Genomic DNA, 21,137 nt, shown 5'->3' with positions numbered 1-21,137 from the left:
GTGTGTCCACTCACAGGATGAGTGGCGCTGCCCAATAAACTCGCCCCTCGGGTCAAAATTAAAAAAAAAATGGGTGGGTATAAATAGGCGCTGCCTCGTATGGGCCAGTAGGCCTTCTGGCGTTACCTTTATTCTTATGTTCTGACGTGTTAAGGATGTGTAATACACTCCATGATGTGTTAAGGATATGTAACACACTCCATGATGTGTTAAGGATATGTAACACACTCCATGATGTGTTAAGGATGTGTAATACACTCCATGATGTGTTAAGGATGTGTAACACACTCCATGATGTGTTAAGGATGTGTAACACACTCCATGATGTGTTAAGGATGTGTAACACACTCCATGATGTGTCAAGGATGTGTAACACACTCCATGATGTGTTAAGAATGTGTAACACACTCCATGATGTATCAAGGATGTGTAACACACTCCATGATGTGTTAAGGATGTGTAACACACTCCATGTTGTGTTAAGGATGTGTAACACACTCCATGTTGTGTTAAGGATGTGTAACACACTCCATGTTGTGTTAAGAATGTGTAACACACTCCATGATGTATCAAGGATGTGTAACACACTCCATGATGTGTTAAGGATGTGTAACACACTCCATGATGTGTTAAATATCAGTTGGCGTTACTTGTCACATATTTTCCTCCTCCAACATGTTTCACTCCATCATAGAAAACGCATCAGATCAGCTGATTTTTGCAGACACCTTGCGTTATGTTTCGTCTGTTGCTTTTAGTTTTATTTAATTTGAGAACTTGAGAACTAGAAGCTTCATTTACTTAAAATTATTATACCTGTAAAAACAGAAGTTAAGTGTATTTTTTAAACGTACTAATTTTCGTACTGGGAATAAGTTGGGTGAAAATGATCGGATAAAGTTAGTAGGAGAGGGAATAATTATAAGAAATGTTGTTAAGTTGTGAGAGTGAACGAAGATAAGTGGGCGGCGTGTGTTGGTGTCAGACGGGAGCCCAGCCGCTCTCCCACCAGCAGCAGCATCACTCCCACACACATCGATTTTCCTCCCCTCTCCCACCTCGCACACCCCAGCTACTCGCTCCCAGGGTGAGTTACTGCTCCACCTGGAGGCTGTGAAGGGGGCAGAGGATAGAGTGGACGCCTGGGGGTAGCGGCGTGGTGCTGTGTGGGTATTGGAGGCATTGGTCAATGTTTTGAACGCTCCCTCGTGTTGTGTATTCATATGTGTGTATGTGTAATGTTGGTGTGTATGTGTGGCTCTGGCCTCTGGATGTGTACTCCGGGGACCTCAACATTTATCGGTTGGTTCTGTTACCGTAGCGTAATTGGCCAGGGTGTGAGGGTGGTAATAGGGGAGGATAATTGTGTATGATGCTGACTTGTGCAAGTTCATGGTGATGCTTGAGGTCTACAGGGACACGAGCACCACACTGGACCACCACTCAAGTATCTGAGTTATCTTTGTTATCATATATTGTAGTACAGGAATGCAGAGCTGTGGGGGCCCTGTTATTATGGGCCCTTACCTAAGGTTTGTGAGTTTATTACTCATAAACCTTAGGTAAGGGTTAATTATTCCGAGGATTTCTCCCAGTTACCCCTCTAGGAGAGCTCTGGGCACTTGTGATTGTTGTAGATCACTTCTTCCCTAAGATAATTGCCTACTCTACTCAGCCTGGTCAAACCTAACCTAAAATAACCTGACTAATCAATCTACAGGGATACTGTTTTTACAATTGGGACACAATCTTTGTTAAACAAGGGAGCCAGTCGGCCGAGCGGACAGCACACTGGACTTGTGATCCTGTGGTCCTGGGTTCGATCCCGGGCGCCGGCAAGAAACAATGGGCAGTTTCTTTCACCCTATGCTCCTGTTACCTAGCAGTAAAATAGGTATCTGGGTGTTAGTCAGCCGTCACGAGCTGCTTCCTGAGGGTGGAGGCCTGGTTGAGGACCAGGCCACGGGGACACTAAAGCCCCGAAATCATCTCAAGATAACCACCTGTGTATGATTTGACTACCCATTTCTGATGTGGCTTATGAACGATGTGCTAAACCATTTCCTGCTTCATTCAATCATGAGAGAAAACGTGCAGTAGTTTTTCAGACAGTAATTTTAGAATCGTCTAATAATAAACTGCTACCTATCAACTCGGTAAAACATCTAAACTATTGGGGCCGACTAAAGAGCCTAAATCTGTATTCTCTTGAGTGCAGGCGGGAGAGATAAAGCCAGGAGGCATGGCAGGATGTGCAGAATACCCCCGTTGAAGAACAGAGGTGCAATAGATACTCTCAGAGAGAACTCTTATCAACATCAGAGGCCCGAGACTGTACAACACGCTTTCACAACTGGCAGACCCCTCACAGTGTTCAAGAGAGAACTGGGTAAACACCTCCAAAAGATACCTGCTCAATCAGGCTTTGACTCATACGTCAGGCTGCGAGCAGCCATGTCCAACAGCCTGGTTGACCAGTCCAGCAACGAGGAGGCCTGGTCAACGACCGGCCCGCAGGGATGCTAAGCCCCAAAAACACCTCAAAGTAACCTCAAGGTAGGTAAGGTATCTGGAGGATTGCTGATGTTGTACTGTGTCTTGTATACAAGATCATGAAGTATGGTGATGAATGGATACAGGATTGGATAACATTGTATAAGCATCATACAATATCAGCATAGTGATACTGTATTAGTATCTGTCTCCATATATACCAGGGCCCATTAGACTTACATTGACAATCCTTGGGCAAGTGTTCTTACCCAAGACTATTTTCAATTTATTCTAAAAATTGCTGCATTTTTTTATGTGGTGGCATCACCCACACAAACACTGGGTTCACTGCTGCTGAGCTTCCTCCGCTGACAAACAGTTAGGCACATTACCTTTTACCTGATGCCTCTGTTTACCTAGCAATTAAATTGGTACCCAAGACTCATGCTGTGAGCCAACAGATCAAGCTGGAGGTTTGATGGCTCCTGTGCTAATGGCTCAGTACAGTGAACTATCAGGTCAGGCTGTTAGGTATCTTACAGCTTTGTATACCCACTCGCTGGTGATGTATAGACCAATGCTGCTTACCCATTGGCTGAGTAAAACATCCTACTCCGGCAAAATGTCCCCGACATAGGCCTTATCAAGAATATACAATTAACTGGTGAAGATCTGACCACGTGCAACACACTGGCAGTGATGGTGTTGTAAAGATGTGATTAAATCACTAGAAATCCAAGAAGAATGTGGACCACTGCAGCAGCAGCTATGTGAAAATTAGAACAAGGCACCAGATTGAATGTATTGTATTGTATGAAGAATGATATAGGTAGATTCTTTTGAGAAACCTGGAGATACTAGTGCAAGGCATCGACAGAACAGAGGGTTACCGTACCTTGAGGTGATTCCGGGGCTTAGCGACCCCGCGGCCCGGTCGTCGACCAGGCCTCCTCGTTGCTGGACTGGTAAACCAGGCTGTTGGAAGTGGCTGCGGTATCTTGGACCCCAGTACAGTATGTACGAACCATGCCTGATATAAGATAGAGCACTTGGACTGGACGGTAGAGTAACAGTCTCATTTCTTGCAGGTTGGCATTCAATTCCAGATCATTCAAGTCCTTGGCACCATTAATCCTATCCTAAATCCTTATCCTCATATCCCTTCCTCACCTTGTGCAGGCGATGAGTCACAATAACGTGGCTAAAGTATGCTGACCAGACCACACACTAGAAGGTGAAGTGACGATGATGTTTAGGTCCGTCCTGGACCATTCTCAAGTCGATTCATTCTCAAATCGACTTGAGAATGGTCCAGGACGGACCGAAACGTCGTCGTCCCTTCACCTTCTAGTGTGTGGTCTGGTCAACCTTCCTCACCTTACCTACACTTCCCCACCTCGGTGCCCTGTGGAGCCTGGCTTTTCAGGCAAATGCTGACCATCATGGACTGTAAATTTTAACTTAAAATGGAGTGTGTGTGTGTTTATTTACTAGCATATTTAATTATTTATGTTGATATTCTGCTCATTAATGGCAGTATTATTTCAGGTACAGTATTTCCTCACTGAAGTTTTGTTATTAGTCTACCAAAGATGGAGGGCAATGGTAGTAATTCAGGTCTCAACATGGAGTCCATATGCAGTGCAAGAGGTGACAAAAAACAAGATCAGGTTTGTCTCAATGTGTATTTGTAAGGTCAGGTTAGTCCGAATGTGAATTTGACAAGCTCTCAAGTCTTCTGAACATGTGTTAAGAATATTACTCTCAAATGCAGACGAAAAGTCACAATAACACGGCTGAAAAATGTTGACCAAGCCACACACTAGAAATTGAAGAAACGACAAAGACGTTGTCGTCTCTTCAATTTCTAGTGTGGGGTTTGGTCAACATTAATCTCAAATGTTCAGTTATATAATTTGTTTATTGAGTGCATGTAAACATTAGCAGCTCTGACCCATTATGCATTCAGTAGTAATACTGGCATGAACATTTTGGGAAATCTATTGAAATGTATGATACAGGGTATGATTTTTTTTTACTCGTGAAAAATTTCTTGCCATTTATTGCCCCAGAATAATTAAGTGTACATTTTATACTTGTAACACAAGTTGTATAGGTAACTTTACTGTAAATACTTATTATTATACTGTATGTAAATTTTTTTTAGTATTTTTAAATTAAATACTGTACTGTAAATAAATTTTTATATATTTTTTATGTTTTGCTAATTTTGTATTATATATTTTCTTCAGGTACTGCTTCAGCCCTTCATTTATGTGCTCCAAGTTCCTGGGAAGATGATCAGAGGAAAACTTGCTCAGGCTTTCAATTATTGGATGAGGATTCCCGAGGACAAGCTTATGGCAATATCAGAAGTTATCCATATGTTACACAATGCGAGTCTCTTGTAAGATTCATTGGATTTCCAAGTTCTTAATTATATTTTTTTATATGTACAGTGCTTTATAAAACTTCCTGGGCCCATCAGTTGCTCCCTGAAGTAATTATTACCCGTGTAGTTAGCGGGTGACACCATCCTCATGGTGTCCCGTCTTCCCAGTACTCTTTGTTGTATAACGCTTTGAAACTACTGTACTGATGGTTTTGGCCTCCACCTTCTCACTTAGTTTGTTCCAACCGTCTACCACTCTGTTTGCAAAAGAAGTTGTTCTCTTGTTCGTGAAGTTGCTGGTTTCAGGAATTCCTTTTTGTCAATTTGGTCTCTTCCTGTTAGTATTTTGTTAGTGGTGATGATACAGTATCACCTCTCTTCTATTTTCTAGTTTCGGCATGTTTAACACCTCCAGTCTCTCCTCGTAAATCTTGTTTTTCAGTTCCGGAAGCCATTTTGTAGCATGAAGTTGCACCTTTTCCAGTATATTTATGTACTTAAGATTTGGGTTCCATACAACTGCTGCATATTCCAATTTTGGTTTCAAAAAAGTCATGAACAGTTTCTTTAGTATTTCACCATCCATATAAATAAAAGCAAGTCTGAAGTTGGAAAGTGACATACGCTCCTCTCACAATGTTCTGTGTGTTCCTCTGGCGACAACTTATTATCCAAAACCACCCCTAGGTCTCGTTCTTTTTTTTTTGAGTTCTGTAATTCCTTTCCACATAATTTGTAAGTTGTGCGTTGTCTATTTTCTCTGATTCCATATTCCATAAATGGTATTCATTCTCATTGAATTACATTTGCTACATGACACTCCAAGCACTTATTTTATCTAGATCAATTTGAAGAGCATTACAATCATCTGCATCGCCTATCTTCCCCACTGTCTTGGCATCATCCGCAAACATGTTCATATAAGTCTGTATTTCTTCTGGTAGATCGTTTTTTGTAGACGATGAACATTACTGGTGCAAGAACTGAACCATATGGTACTCCACTAATAACGCTCCTCTAGTCAGATACATTGTCTCTAATTACTGCCCTCATCTGTCTGTCAGTTAGAAAATTTTTCATCCATGTAAGTCTTCCTGTCACCCCTCCATCATCAGCCTCTTATGTGGGACTGTATCAAAAGCCTTTTTTAGGTCCAGATACACAGTCAACTCAACCAGTCACTCAACAACTCAGTGGCCTCGTAGCCTGGTGGATAGCGCACAGGACTCGTAATTCTGTGGCGCGGGTTCGATTCCCGCACGAGGCAGAAACAAATGGGCAAAGTTTCTTTCACCCTGAATGCCCCTGTTACCTAGCAGTAAATAGGTACCTGGGAGTTGGTCAGCTGTCACGGGCTGCTTCCTGGGGGTGGAGGCCTGGTCGAGGACCGGGCCGCGGGGACACTAAAAAAAAGCCCCGAAATCATCTCAAGATAACCTCAAGATAACCATCTCATTCCTGTAGTATCTCTGTGGCTTTATCATAAAAGCTAAGTAGATTTGGTACACAGGGTCTTTCTGTTTGAAAACCATGCTGTCTGTTCGTTATTATGTCATTTCACTCTAGGTGTTCAACCCATTTGACTTTAACTATTCTTTCTAGTGTTTTGACTGCGATGCTTGTTAATGACACGGGCCTATAATTTATGTTTGCCTTTTTCCATATATCTGCTAAGATTCCTGTGCACAAGGATGTCTGGAATATTTATTGGAGTGGAATGCTCAGTTCAGTTGCACATTCTCGCAGCACCCAAATCTGTGCATGGTTTGACTTTAGCGCCTGGGCCCCCTCTTACCACTTGAGAGATCTCCCCGTTCTCATCCTGGCCCCTCTTCCCATGATGTTTAGGGATTATGCATTGGTCCGTGTGTGAAAACTGGGTTGACAGGTTGGGGAGTATTGTAATTGGTATGAATTTTTGGGACTAGTGTTTCGACTCTGTTAATGATTACTTACATTATTGGGATCAGCATTGCAAATGTGTTCCATGCAATTCTGTTTTGGTGTGCTCTACTTTTCTGGTTGTCATTTTTCTTGGTTAATATGGTGGTCCTGAACCCCAAGGCTTCCCTTTTTCACTATTGAGTGAACTGGGTTCAGGTACAGATCTCCAGTGGACACTTAAAGCCTGGTGTATATTGAATTCTTTACAGGTGTACTAGTGTGTAATTCTGCGATAATAAGGCACCCACAAGAAAGAGACATTTCATTATATAATAGTTTGTTTTGGTTCCTGTTTTGCCCTCCAAACTCTGAGTTTCTATCCTCTTTCATTGGCTGTAGGGCTTATGAGGCTTTGGTTCTCTTACTGATTAATGCAGGGATGGAACCTGGATGAAGTTGGAGTTCATTCATTTAGCTGTCTCTCTTCTCTGGGCCGAGGTTCACCATGCTTCACCACAAAGTTCAGCTTCTATGTGGTGCATGGAGGCAGGCTCTTCCTCTTACCTAGTCTATGGATGGATGAGGGTCTGATTTGCTTTTCCTTTGATCCCTCCTGAGATTGGATTTGTAGATTGGATTGAAACTTCCTGCTTGTCTGGGGTTTCTTGCAACCTTTCCTCATCAGCTTGAAATTGATGACTCGGTACATTTGCCTTGCTGAAATGCTTATGGTGTTTGCATGTCAGGCATGTTTCAACATCAGGTGGAGTTCACTAACCTGGATGGTAGCACGAATGTTGGTTAGAGGCTCTGGTGTTCTTATGCAGTCCTGCATCTCTGTGAACTGTTGTGCTATACCCATTTTTGGCCAATTGCTCAATGCTTTATGATTTGGTGGGGAGACTACTCCATACAATTAATAATTATTCAATCAATGAAACCTAGTGGTCGGATTTTCTGACACATCATGTCAGTGACACGAGTTATCCCTTCAGAACTATTCTATCCGGGTAGAATCTGACAACCAGGTCCTTCACCTAGTTGACGGTGGTGGTAATGCAACATTAAAGTTTTGTTATATGTACTTTGTCCCATAAACTAGGTGTTTATGCAGTGTAATTTCTAGTCTTAAGAATTATTCATGATAGGTTTTTGCTGATAGAAATTAGCAAAGCAAAGAAGTTTATGTAATACATTATTTATGATTTTTTCCATGTGTACTATTTTGTTTATTTTCTCTTCGTTGATTCTTTACAGAATAGATGACATCGAGGACAGCAGTGTGCTCCGAAGGGGCATCCCTGTTGCCCACAGCATATATGGTGTTGCTTCAACAATCAATTCGGCTAATTATGTTTATTTTTTGGGTCTGGAGAAAGTTCTTACCTTAGATCATCCTCAGGTATGATTACAAATACACTAATAATTTTATTAAAAGTGTTTATTTCTTTTAAAGAAACTAAAATGAGTAAAACGTTTTGATGGAAATTGGGCTGAAATACTGGTGTGGATCATTTGTTAGTGTAGTGGGACTAGTTCCCCATAATGCTGCAGTATGTGGAAGGTTGAGGGATATCAGGCGTTGCTCTATACATGAATTTTTAACCGTCTTTTCCTATGATACTTTTCCATCCTTTCCTGGCAGGTGTCTCCCAACCCCATGAGTGGGAAACGGGGTAGTGATGATGATGATGATATTTTCCACAGGCAACTACAGTATTCTGCGAACAGTTGCTTGAACTCCACCGAGGCCAGGGGATGGAAATATACTGGCGGGACTCCTTCACATGTCCGTCTGAAGAGGAATACCGGCAAATGACTATCAAGAGTAAGATTATTAGTTTTTTCTCTGGCAAATATATTTGAAGTTGATGATGAAGAGTGTCAAATAGTCAATAATTCTTGCTAAGGGGGTGCAGCTGTTACCCCTAGGTAGAATGTTGATCTGTTATGCACACTTAAAAGGCCAAAGATGGATGCTGTGTGGATGTTATCTATGCATTTTTCTTTGTTCAGTTCCACTGTTTCATACCAAATAATATTTTACAGATTGTTTACTGTATTGTTTGATTTGGTTGTCTCGTAAGGTAAAATGTTTCGTCAATATACCAGACTTGTGAACCATCAGGCTGGGTCATGGAAGGTTCTTGGGGATTACTGGAGATCACTCGGTCCAATCCAGGATGGTTGGAGTTGGTGAAACTAAGCCGTTCCATGCCTTCTCTTGGCATCGTAAGTGGCCGGCAAGCAAACTACTCATTTGCCAGCCTGGCAACCTTCTTACCCTGTTACCGGGTAGTAGACAAAGGTGCATCTAAGACCAGGTGCTCCTCACATTGTGTGTGTGTTTGGCAGGTGGGGACATATCCATAGTTAGGTTGACTTTTTGTCTTATCCAAAAGTCAAAACTTTGTTTTATCTATATATTATTATTTTATTTTTGACCTTATTCTACTTTGTGCAGGGAAAATAAAGTAATATACAGTACATATATACTAGCACATAGATATATGTATACAGTACTAGTAAAAAAAAAAATATATATATGTATATATATATATATATATTTTACATACGCACACACATACATACAGTGGTACCTCGGAATGCGAGTGTCCCTGTATGCGAGTTTTTCGGAAGACGAGCAGGATTTCCTCAGAAAATATGTCTCGGAAGGCGAGGGTTACCTCGGAACGCGAGTTTGTTGATACGTATGCAGGCCGACTGGCGCGTGGTGGCATGGCGATCGCGCCTCAGTTTACCAGTGTCTCGTATCCAGTGACTATCCCACCTGAATTCTTCACAAGGATTTACAGTTTTTTATCGTTTTTTTGGCCATTTGAGCATAAAAGTTGTCATTATATATCTTGCCATGGGTCTCAAGAAAGCCATTGGTAAGGTTCAACCTAAGAAAATAGCTGTGAGTAGAGGCAGTAGAGGATGTCCCTTCTTGATTAAGAAAATGTGTGAAGTATGGGAAGAACTGCAAAGTTTTGTTGAAAAAACTCACCCAGATAAAGCTGTAGCAGGCCGTTGCATTGACCTTTTAAATGATAATGTGATGTCTTACTACAGACAAGTGTTAAAATGTAGGGAAAAACAAGTGTCATTAGACAAATTCTTAGTAAAACAAGCAAGTCCTAGTGGTATGCAGGCAAAATGTGCCAGAGTGTGCATACCAGTGAAGTCATCACTGCCTGATGTGATAATGGAAGGGGACTCCCCTTCCAAACAGTAACTCCTCTCTTCCTCCCACCTCCTCACCATCTTCCATACGCCTACAGCATTCAACAGCAAGGTAATAGCTTGAACATAGTTTTATAGGTTTATTTAAATGAATTAGGTATAAAAATTTAGTTTGATGTGGGGTTTTTGGGGTAGTCAGGAACGGATTAATTCATTTCCCTTTATTTCTTATGGGGAAATTAGCTTCGGAATGCGAGTTTTCGGAATACGAGGCGTCTCCAGGAACCAATTAAACTCTTAAACTGAGGTATGCCTGTACATACACTCTCACTCGTACAGTCTATACATATTTACTAGTACAGGAGTATGAAATCATTTGCTATACTGTAGCAAGCCAGGTTTCACATTCTACATAATGTGGCCTTGAGAGGGAAGCTTTCCCCATCCAGGAGATAAATGACTGAGCTACAATAATTTTGAGTACTGAACTGATGTGTGCGTCAGTAAGTTGATGATAAAGCCAAGATTTGTTAATGTTCGTTACAAAAAACTTGACTCTGCTCTTCCAAACATTGACATAATTTTTACAGATACTGTAGTGATAAAATGTGCTGACACACTCAAATCCCTCAAAATAGATTCATGCAGTAAGTAAATTTATATTAGGTAAAATTAGGTTTCATGCTGTACGATAGTGTAGGATTCATTGGTACTACATCTGGCAGTGTTGAACTGCATTCAGTGTAGCTCAGTCAATCCGTCAGTCCCGTGTTTACGTTGAGTGAAGGTGGTGTCACATGTTGTTAGTGATGCTCAAGTTGCTTTGAATACTTTATAGGTTTAATTACTTTCCATTGTTACACGACTTGATAATGGTCCAGGACGGACCGAAATATTGTCATCGTCTTCATTTTCTGATGTGTGTCTGGTCATTGCTAATAAGTGATGTAATTTTTAATAGTAAAGACAGAACACATACTGTATGAATAATAGTGCCAACTCCTGTATCGGAACTGGAGACTCGACTAGCTACCTTAGTTTATATATAGATTAGTGGTCCTACCTAGCTAATTAAATCACATGAAGCACTGCTTATCTTGACTATCACAAAAGGTAGTTCCTGACACACCAAGAGCACATGTGACCCACACCATTCCAATGTTTCTTTCCTAGTTTTCAACATTTACACTTATGACTTCTTGAATGTCCAAGATATACGATTTGCAGCTGTAAATTACAGTATTCTCTTCGTATTTTTTATGCTTTACATAGTACCATACAGTACTTCTTAAAACACTGAACGATTGGTTGAGACACTTGTCCAGCCTCACTTGTCCTTAACTCTGTTTTTGAGACCAGCTCAAATTTCCTGCATATTTCACTTCCACACAGGCGTATGCAAAAAAATAAAAAATATCAGAGGTGCTTTGTGATTAATGCTCTTTTTGCCTATACTGTACAGTATTAGGTCAATCTTACAGCCCTTCCTTACTAATAGAAGTTTCCTGCTGAGCTGGTGAGGGATGTTGACCTCTGACTGCACCAAATGTTAATCAGGGGTCAGTAGTATCTTGCTTTAGGGACCAATCAAGTGGGATCACTCAAAAAAAAAAAATGCATGCGATGGAACATTAGATTTTGTATCTGATGGTACTATATTTTCTTGTCTTTTTCAGAGACTGGTGGACTTTTTGGCTTGGCTATTCGTTTAATGCAGCTCTTCAGTCAGGTTCAAGATGATTTTTCTACTATCACAGGAATTTTGGGGTTGTACTTCCAGATTCGTGATGATTATGCAAATTTGTGTATGAAAGAGGTGAGAAAAAAAAAGTGTAGATATTGTTACTTGAAGTCTGCCAAAGTTACTTGGAATCTGCCAAAATATCTAGGAAATATTCTGATCATCAGGGAAGGGGAAATACTTAAAGGGAACAAAACATCAAACCTATTAGTAGTATAGCTCTGTGGTCTATGTCTTCAGCTCACAATCAGGGGGACAGGACTGAAGTGATTGAACACAGGCATCGGGTAAAAGGAAATGTGCCCATCTAGCAATTAAATAGGTACTTGGGAAATTGGCAATTGGTATTGGATGCATCCTTAGGAAAGTTGGTAGTTGGCCCTATGGACCTCGATAACCCTTAGTACAGGCTTCCTGCCCTGGATAATGGGAATTACGATTCATTTTCACTGTTGTTTTTGTTGGATAATTTGGCAATTAAAGTTAGAACAAAGTTATTTCTGCTCTGTATATATTGACAGAATCTCCCATGTATATACTTATGAAATGTCTATAGAAAGGCAGACTTTCAGTACAATGTAAACACCTAAATCAATTACTATATCGAGATGATGATACTGTTGAATAATAATGCCACTAAATTTAGGTACATTATAGAAAACTAGGAAAGACATCTGTTTTAGACTTAAATTATTTGCTTTAAGTTTGCAGAATACCTTATTATTTAAGGCATAGATATTGATACTTCAATCTTAGGAAATTACTAATTAAAGATAGAAGGTCTATAATAAGTTTTGAGTGATGTTTGTTTCTTAATCCAACAGTATAGTGACAGCAAGAGTTACTGTGAAGATCTGACGGAAGGAAAATTCAGCTTCCCTGTTATTCACGCAATCAGAACACAGCCGGATGACCAACAAGTTATCAGTATCCTTTACTGTGGGTTTTGTGTAATGTATGTGGGAGGCAATTTTAATATACAATCACATTTACAGAGATTCATCCTTGGAAAAACAATGGGGTGAGTTGCACATTATAAAATATACAATTTGTAATCATATAATCTGCTCTATGGCTGAACAATTTTATGTTCGTCGCAAGGTAAGAATGTGTGTTATTCATTTACATAGCCCAGGGAAGAGTACTGCTAGCTAGATTTTTTGCTTGTAGATATATATGTTGATAATGAAGTCATTTCTCATATTAACCAGGAGCTGTTGCTTACAGTTCCTGGTATTAGAACATTATTTACTTCTTGAGATTAAGATTGTCTAATAATTTTTAACTAGATTTTGTATGCTATTCTGTAGTGTACAGTGTGAACTCATTCGAATCAACTATAAGGGGCAGAGTAGATTCTTGGCGTTGGAATTTCATTTGAACCAGGTGGCCAGCTTGGGGAGCCACCGAGGGATCCCACCGGAGTTTAGTTTAGTTCATTTATTATGCACCCCATACCCATCTTGTGGGCGGTAGTGGAAAGGGTTACAGAGGCACATAATGGGCTCAGGGACTGAACCCCACAATTCATTTAGCTAAGCAAGTTACAATCTTGATGAGCTAGTTACAAAATTCAATATAAGTCGTCACATCAACAATGGGTTCGAGATCGACCTCAAGTACAGGAAAAGGTATTTTATTACATTCAATGCTGGATTTTTAAGTTTGATGTTTTATCAATAATGAATTTGTATTCAGCACTGAAATTGTTAGGTATGGACACGGTATGGTAACACATGCGGCAATAATATTCATTTAAGGTTGTCTGTACAGTATATATTTTTCTCAAATGGTTTTTGGTAATATAATTCATAAAATATTTTGTATTTGGGTTAATTTAAAATATTTTCAGCACTGTACACAGGTTTGCTTCAAGTTTGCAGCATCCTGACAGGCTAGCTCAGCTGCAGCTTTGAGGAAAATTTAAATTTCCTTTTTAAGACCGCTCATAACCTAGTTGATAGTGCTATGGCCTCACACGGGTGGGGTCCGCACTCCAAGACCCATACAGTCCAGGTGAGTGGAATGTTTATTTCCACGGAAGTGTTGATGGCAATTTGTATATGGTATTCTTAAATGTGACCTATTGCCATGGCATTCCTCCTTTCACCATAGTAGGTTGTGGAGAAGTGTCTCTGGCTAGGCTGCATACCACCCACATGCACTTAAGGAAGCGAGCCCAGCTGCTCATTGTCTGAATTGCATCGTACCACTTAGTTGTGCACCTTTTCACATAACGAACCGTTTTCACGAGGATTGTAAGTCTTGTGTTCCCCCTCGATAGAATCCTTGGATGAATCGGATGCCTTTGACATTGCTAGTCTTATAACTTTTTACTTTTGCATTTTCATCCTGAGTGATAACTAGGACATTTTGCATATTCTGCAACTTGGACATAAATAAATAAATAGCCTTTCCAGGTTGGTGCCTCTTGATTAGAAGGCACCTTACTTGGTTGTCAAGTTATTGGGTATATGCTATTTTTATCAGCAAGTTTTGCTTCCATCTAAAAAATTATGGTTAATATAGGTGCAGCAAGAGAGGAGACTCAACACAACCTGTCCTGAAAAAAAAAAAAAGAGTTTCCTTAACTGTTATTTAGATATTATCCGACAACGTCCGAAGGACCTAGAAGTGAAGAGGTATTGTGTATCCCTCCTTGAAAAGTTTGGATCTCTACAACATACCAAAGAAACATTGAGGACATTGGAGAGTGAAGCTCGGGAGGAAATTCGGAGACTAGGTGGAAATCCTCATTTAGAGAAAGTTATGGATGAATTACGAAACTGGGAAAATTTGTAATTACAGTAATGCTGATATCAGGGTTTTGCCTCTGGCATGTAGCCTAATTCAGTGCTCAGTTGAAATAAATACATTTCTTTTTACTGTACATGTGTAAGTTAATTTAAACTTATTAGTTTAAAAGGTATAAATTTTGTTTTATACAAAATATAATCTATTGCCAAAGTTTGGTATAATGCTGTACATTTCAATATTTATTTTATATGTTCTACCAATTATTATTTATGAGGACATTTTAAAATTTTACAATGGTCAATATTCTAATGTTTGTATTATTTTTGGGAGAATTTGTTTATTTCATACTTATACAGTAGAACTGTATAGATTGTTATCTGACATGTATATGTTTGCTGAAAATGCTTTAGAATCCAAGGAAAGCAAAACTGAAGTCATTCATATAGTACCAGATGCATTAGGCTTAATTATGATTAGTATTACTTGTCAACTTTTTTTATACATATCTCGAGGGTCTTGATTTTGTATATTAATTTTATAAATACAGCCGAGTGATACCATGAATTTGAGTTTTAATTTGGTAAAAATTGATTTAACGTATTCTTTTGGGAGTTTCGTTTCAATATTAAAATAATTATAAATTTCAAGAATCAAATCAGTCTCCAGAAATAATGCATATTTAATACTGTACAGTACAGTACTTTGAAAATATCTATAGGCTCAATTTACCATGGAAAAAGAAAAAAAGATTCTCTGAAGATAATGTTTTTTAAGAGAAAGCCCCAGCTGCATGATGTACCTCGTAGTTGTCCTCGGCTTATTTGCAGTCCCTTGTCATACTCTTCAACATGGCCCTTCCCCACTTGAGCTCGCATGCTGTCGTGGAGCTCCTACCTCAAAGAGCAAATAAGGAAACATGAAAATGAACGGAGGTTTGCAATGAGGCTCGTTCCTGAATTATGAGGGATGGGGTATGAAGAAATGCACTGAGCTGGACCTAAATTTGCTAGAGAGAGGGGGTCTGAATTAAACGAACAGGTTGTAGAAGTGAACTCCAGCCGTAAACTCAAAAGTAGATAAAGAAAGAAAAAAGTATTCTTCTATCTATTGCATTAAATAACCAGCAGATGTAAAGATTGGGTCAAAGTGCTCAACTTGAGTCCAGCAAGCACAAATAGGCGAGCGCATTCACATGCGCGTGTGTGTGCGCACACTACACATTCATGCAAATTTAAAGCATGCACACACTACATTTGTTAATATATTTGACAAAATTATTAGTATTGGGGAAACATGCTCCAGGAAAAACTAGTTCACAAAGGGTTAATATTGAAAGAGTAATATACAGTAACATCATTCAAAGAATATTTCTCTTAAAAAAAAATCTGCTTCAATAATGGGTTAATTTTTATCTTTCGAGTCATTATTTCCTTTGGTAAATTAGCTGTATTAAGAAAGTGGTTCCTTATTGAGCCTTCTCCAAGATGTGAAGGCTATCACAGGAGCTAAGCAGCCACACCTTGCACTCAAACGTGACAACAGTGTAAAACGTGGAGGCTGCAGATTTTTTTAATAATAACCAGAAATAAACGCAACAATTTCAGTTATGAGCATTATTCATTAAGAGACTGTTGTTAAAACGTTTATGATAAAATTCTACATGATGCCTGTAGAAAGAATGAACATTCAAAGGAATAATTCTCTTTACCATTTAGTAGTGGCTTCCATGGGTGCCCCTACTCAGATAGTCTACTCCATATTTTGCCGGCTCATTTTAAGATAACTATGTTTGGGAAATGGTATTTAATAAATTTACTTGAGCAAAAGTTGTTATACATTTGCTGTTGGGAATTTTAGTTAAGCATGGCAATAATTTTTATAATTTTGCAAAGTTTAAAAAACAATTCCTTCCTCAGGTTTTACAACACATGATCTCCGAGTAATCTAAATCAGTCACATTTTTCAACTTCTCTTTTATAAAGAAAATGTTACAGTAACGCCTCTTGTCGAGAATTCCACAAAATTGAAGGCTTCCCAGCGAGCAAAATATGCTTGAGCAACATTAAATCAATGTAGGTTCAGTGTTGACAACATTGATTCAATGTTAATGACATTGACCTAGATTTTCCTAGGGACATTGTTTGAAAGATGGGGGGGGGGTTGTATTGGTAATAATTTAGCTGTCAGGGGACAATAAACACCATTATTGCTGTTGATAATTAACTACTCTTGCTGCTCCACAGTATACAAACTAAGAATATCATTTTTAATGTATTTGAGTGTTAGGCATTTAAATCGGAAAAATTTTCATATTGTAATAACTTTCAATAAATATACAAGTTAATATTTAACCCACAAGCTAATATTATGCAGTAACACCTAATGTTACAATGTACATTAGGCAGTAACACCGAATGTTCCAATGTACATTGTAACATTAGGTGTAATATTATACATTGGGCCGTAACACCTAATGTTACAGTTCACATTCCATTTGTTTTCTTCAGGGAAGATATCAGTATTATGTTCAAGTCAGTGCTTAGTTATATACAGTACTGATGTTGGTTTTGTATATTCTGTATGAATTGGTGCATCTTTCCAAGACTGACGAATCATAGATAAGTATTTTTGCACGAATCTTGAGATGCACGGAGAAACATGCAGAGAACAGGCACGAAGATGGCAGTAGATACTTCACCCAGATTGATGTTTTTTTCTAATTGAATATTAAATTTATATGCATGAATTCTAAGCAGATAATTACTTTATAATTTTTGCATTGGTCGGTGTTATGACTGCTAATTTTATTGGCATTTAATTGCATGAAAATTATTTAGTATTAAAGGTGTTCATTATTGACTAGTTAATACAACATATAACCAGTGGTGCTGGAAATACACAGTAACACGTCACACGTAAGATTACAACCAACAACAGTTGTATACGCTTACAGACTGGCCATGTTACAGTTCAGCACTGCACTCAAATATTAACTCACTTTATTTTCAATTAAACTAGTTTTGTATTTTGCCTAAATATAAGCTCCTTTAAAATAAGGCTCAAGTTTGATATTGATGAAACCTAATGTTGCAGCAAGCCTTTATTAAATATGCATCTTTGTTCATATCAATCATATGCCTGTATTAACTATGACATCGAGACTGAACCTGGTACTATATGCTGTACTATATGAACCTGGTACTATATATATATATATATATATATATAGTATATATATATATATATATATATATATATATATATATATATATATATATATATATATATATATATATATATATATATATATATATATATATATATATATATATACACACACACACACACACATGCAATTGGTGTGACTTATTATTTTTTTGTGTGTGTGTATTTGACATCTAATTAAATGCTTAACTTTTATAAGTGATAAACTAATTAATACACAGACATGTAACGTGACATAGATTGCAAGGGGCCAGGCACCAGCTGATATGCCTTATATGCTGCAGTTTTAAAGAGCCTGTTTGTAAGCAGTAACTTTGCTTATGAGAATATTTTTGTGGACGCGAGTTTATAAAAATTAAGAATTTTCAATTTGTGCTTCCAAACTCACCGAGTGTTATTAGTGCCTCACTTGTATCCCCCCCATTATACGACTGATGTTGAGCGATGGTACGTAACCCTTAAATGGCTGGCTTATCTAAAAGGTCCTAAATTGTGGCGCACATAACAGCAAAAATATTTTCACAAAATCAAATATAAAGAAATAGCATGTCGTGATTGGAGCACTGGAGGTAAGTGCAGATAGTTATTGGAGCCATGTAAGGGTTAAGCATGTGGGAGGAAAGTTTTCCCCATGTATCAGCACCAATAATATTTTGAAGTGGTTAGCTCAAGGTGAGGGCAAGTTTACATTAAAGCATAATTATTCTTCAGGTATTTTGATAGTGTTACTGTGTATTGACACTGGGAAGTTGTGTTGTTGTTGTCTTCAGATTTAGGATCTGTGATGCAGCAATAACCACACATTCCACAACAGCCAATGCATTTATAAAGAAAGTTTGCATTCAGCTTGCCATTAAAAAAGGGCATCCTGTATCAGACATTCACAAGTGGGTTATAATTATTTTCTGCATTAGACTGCCCTCAGAATACTCAAGAGCCAGAGCCATTATGGACCATGCAGGACTCTTATCCTGTGTCTGGGGGGCAGTTGGTCACAAACAAAAGCTGGTCACAAAGTGACCAGCTTGCAGTAAGCCTAGAGATAAATACCCCTAAATAATTCCCTGTAGGTAATACACAATTAGAAATGAAAAAAAAAAGTTTTGCACTACAAACTACTAAGCATGATCAAACCATACATCAAAAGATGAAGAAATGACGATGTTTCGGTCATCGTTTTGACCCAATAATGGTTCAGGATGGACCAAAACACCGTCGTTTCTTCATCTTCTGGTGTGCGGTTTTGTCATCATATCTTCAGCCACTTTATCGTGATTCATCATCTACTATTAAGTACACAAAGGTTATTTTGGTGGTGTGCGGGCATACAATTTCTCTTCCCCCAGGAGGTTACATCTGTTGGTGATCATGTCAGTATTAAGCTTTTGTCTCCTGTACTCTTTGCCTTCATTCTTTTAGTATATTCAGGGCCCTATTGTGGTAGTTTCAAAATTTGCTCTGGTTGTGTGAGGTTTATTCCTTTATCTATGATCTGACTGTGCCTTTGAACCAACCCAACTTGCTTTGTCCTGTTAGAAGGTAGGGAAGGGGGGTGCTTTCTAATCTGTATCTTGAGTTTTACTGTTTTCTCTGAGGTACCCAAGTAGATTTTATTGCCCGATTGTGTGTGCTGTGGTCCTTGATTGGGTGCCCTGGGTTCCATGGGGGTGGAGCCCCATCCTCTCTCGACCCCAATGACTGGGTGTGTGTGATTCCTGTGATATTGCCTGGTTTCACATGAGGATATTTGTCTTTTTCCTGCTTGGGCACTCTTGTATTTTCCTATTAGTTTTCATGGGTTCCTGGCTATGTGTACTGGCTCTCTGTATGTTCTCTAGCTGTGTGCGGCAGTTCCACCGAGTTCTCTCTAGCTGAATGTGCCAATTTCCCAAATGTTCCCGAGGGTGTGCCCTGGATTCTTTGGCATTGGCTTTCACACATGTGCTCTACATGCACTATATGTCCATGGACTATTGTGTAATCTTTCCTTCATCCTTTATTGTGCTAGTAAATAAATAATATCCCTTAACCTGGTACTTACCCTCAGCTTAGATATTTAATGGCGGTTATGTTTTGTTTGTTGATTTCTCACTTCTAATGGAAGTTTGTACTTAAAAGTTTCTCCATTACATCTCTTACGAGGACTGTGAAAGTTCTTGTGCTGAATACCACGTCTTATTTCATTACCCTCTATGTGCTTTTGGTTTCCTTCATGGCTCTTGTGGTTGGGTGCCCATGTTTCTGGGTGTGTTTTCCAGAACTCATTTTCCAGTTGGTTTGCTGCCATCCATTTCCTCTGAGACCCAATGGCAAACACAGTCAGGAGTTCAATTTCTGTGGGAGGACAGAATCATTTGTGCAGCATTTCCTTTCACCTATGCTGGCTGTTTCACCTAGCAGTAAATAGGTACCCAGATTTAGACAACCATTGCTGCTTACATCATAGGAAAGGTCAGTAATTGACCTGGGGGGGAGGGGGCCTCGATAAGCCTAACATTCTTCCATTCCTTAATACGAGTTGTTTCTGTTTTTTTTTGGAGTTTGGGGTTCAATTTTCCCTTCTCAGGCTGGTGGTTTGCTGGGCTTGGGCATCCCCACAGCAAGTCTCCAGGCATGGCCATTTTCCTGGTATCCTTGAATTGGGTTTCCTGGTGTTCTCGGTGTGGTTCTCCTTTCCAGTTCCTTTAGCCTTTTAATCGTCTTTGGGTAGTGCCATCATTTGTTTTGGTGTTATCCAGGTCCTTTACTATGCCTTGTTTGGCTCTCTGCTTACAAGTTGTCCTTTGAGCAATTCATCTTATACCTGGTGCCCAGTCTATGATGCTTCTCTGTTGTTGGTTGGGTTGTTTTGTATAGTATATTTCTTTTCTGGCTATATATTCATATGACAAGACATATATTCACTGGCTATTTTCTATATTTTTTTTTTCTATATTCACTGCTTGTGTGTGTGTGGTGGCTCAGTTGTGGGTACTTCTGGAGGTAACCTTCCTTTTGTGCTGCTTCACTTCACAGGCACCATTGCTGGTTTTTCAACTTTGAGATGGGCATTCCAGGGCCCATCTGCATTTTATTTGGTGGACTTTATGCTACTTTCCTGGTGCAGGTTTGGGGCACCCTGTGCCCTCTGCTTGGGGCCCTGATGATGGTTTCTCCAGCCTGTGCTTTTGTATACGAAACACTTCCTTGCAGTTTGACCTGTTCCATGTTTTTCCACCGGGTACACACAATAGTCCTGCAGTCTGGGAACCTGGCCTACTTGTCTGTCCAGGACTTTGCCCTATGGCTCAGATTACATTCATTACTCATGTGAGTAAGATTCCCTATCTATATTTCTGGTTTGGATGTAACCTTGCATATTGTGACAAGTTTGCTCAGGGAGCATCTGAGGGACATGGGTTCAGAGATTGGGTCTAGAGTGTAATGAAATACTCCTCTTTGAACTAGTTTGTCGAGTGT

At 39.2% G+C, this 21,137-nt stretch overlaps 1 protein-coding gene across 2 annotated transcripts; it reads left to right on the top strand.

The window, feature by feature from the left end:
* The first annotated feature begins 943 nt into the window (after positions 1–943).
* qm (geranylgeranyl pyrophosphate synthase quemao) lies at positions 944–15,017 on the top strand. 2 transcript variants are annotated; one of them, XM_045768532.2, is made up of 8 exons: positions 944–1,087; positions 4,042–4,163; positions 4,746–4,900; positions 8,027–8,171; positions 8,477–8,597; positions 11,632–11,771; positions 12,521–12,623; positions 14,299–15,017. In XM_045768532.2, exons 2-8 carry the CDS (start codon positions 4,086–4,088, stop codon positions 14,496–14,498), a joined length of 942 nt encoding a protein of 313 aa, XP_045624488.1. In that variant the 5' UTR covers positions 944–1,087; positions 4,042–4,085; the 3' UTR covers positions 14,499–15,017. The 2 variants fall into 2 exon arrangements, with proteins under 2 accessions (XP_045624488.1, XP_045624495.1); XM_045768539.2 differs by having other exon boundaries at positions 1,012–1,166.
* The last annotated feature ends 6,120 nt before the right edge of the window (positions 15,018–21,137 follow it).

Source organism: Procambarus clarkii, chromosome 10 (assembly GCF_040958095.1).
Source record: "Procambarus clarkii isolate CNS0578487 chromosome 10, FALCON_Pclarkii_2.0, whole genome shotgun sequence".
Classification (NCBI taxonomy): Eukaryota; Metazoa; Arthropoda; class Malacostraca; order Decapoda; family Cambaridae; genus Procambarus; species Procambarus clarkii.
Note: the sequence above shows the minus strand (reverse complement) of the source record. Positions and strands in the feature narration are given on the sequence as shown.

Excerpts from the sequence above, each read along its gene's own strand:
- qm (XM_045768532.2), top strand. The coding sequence starts at position 4,086 with ATGGAGGGCAATGGTAGTAATTCAGGTCTCAACATGGAGTCCATATGC. Across the intron at positions 11,772-12,520 it reads CAAATTTGTGTATGAAAGAG|TATAGTGACAGCAAGAGTTA; the intron begins GTGAGAAAAAAA and ends TTAATCCAACAG. Across the intron at positions 12,624-14,298 it reads GGATGACCAACAAGTTATCA|ATATTATCCGACAACGTCCG; the intron begins GTATCCTTTACT and ends ACTGTTATTTAG.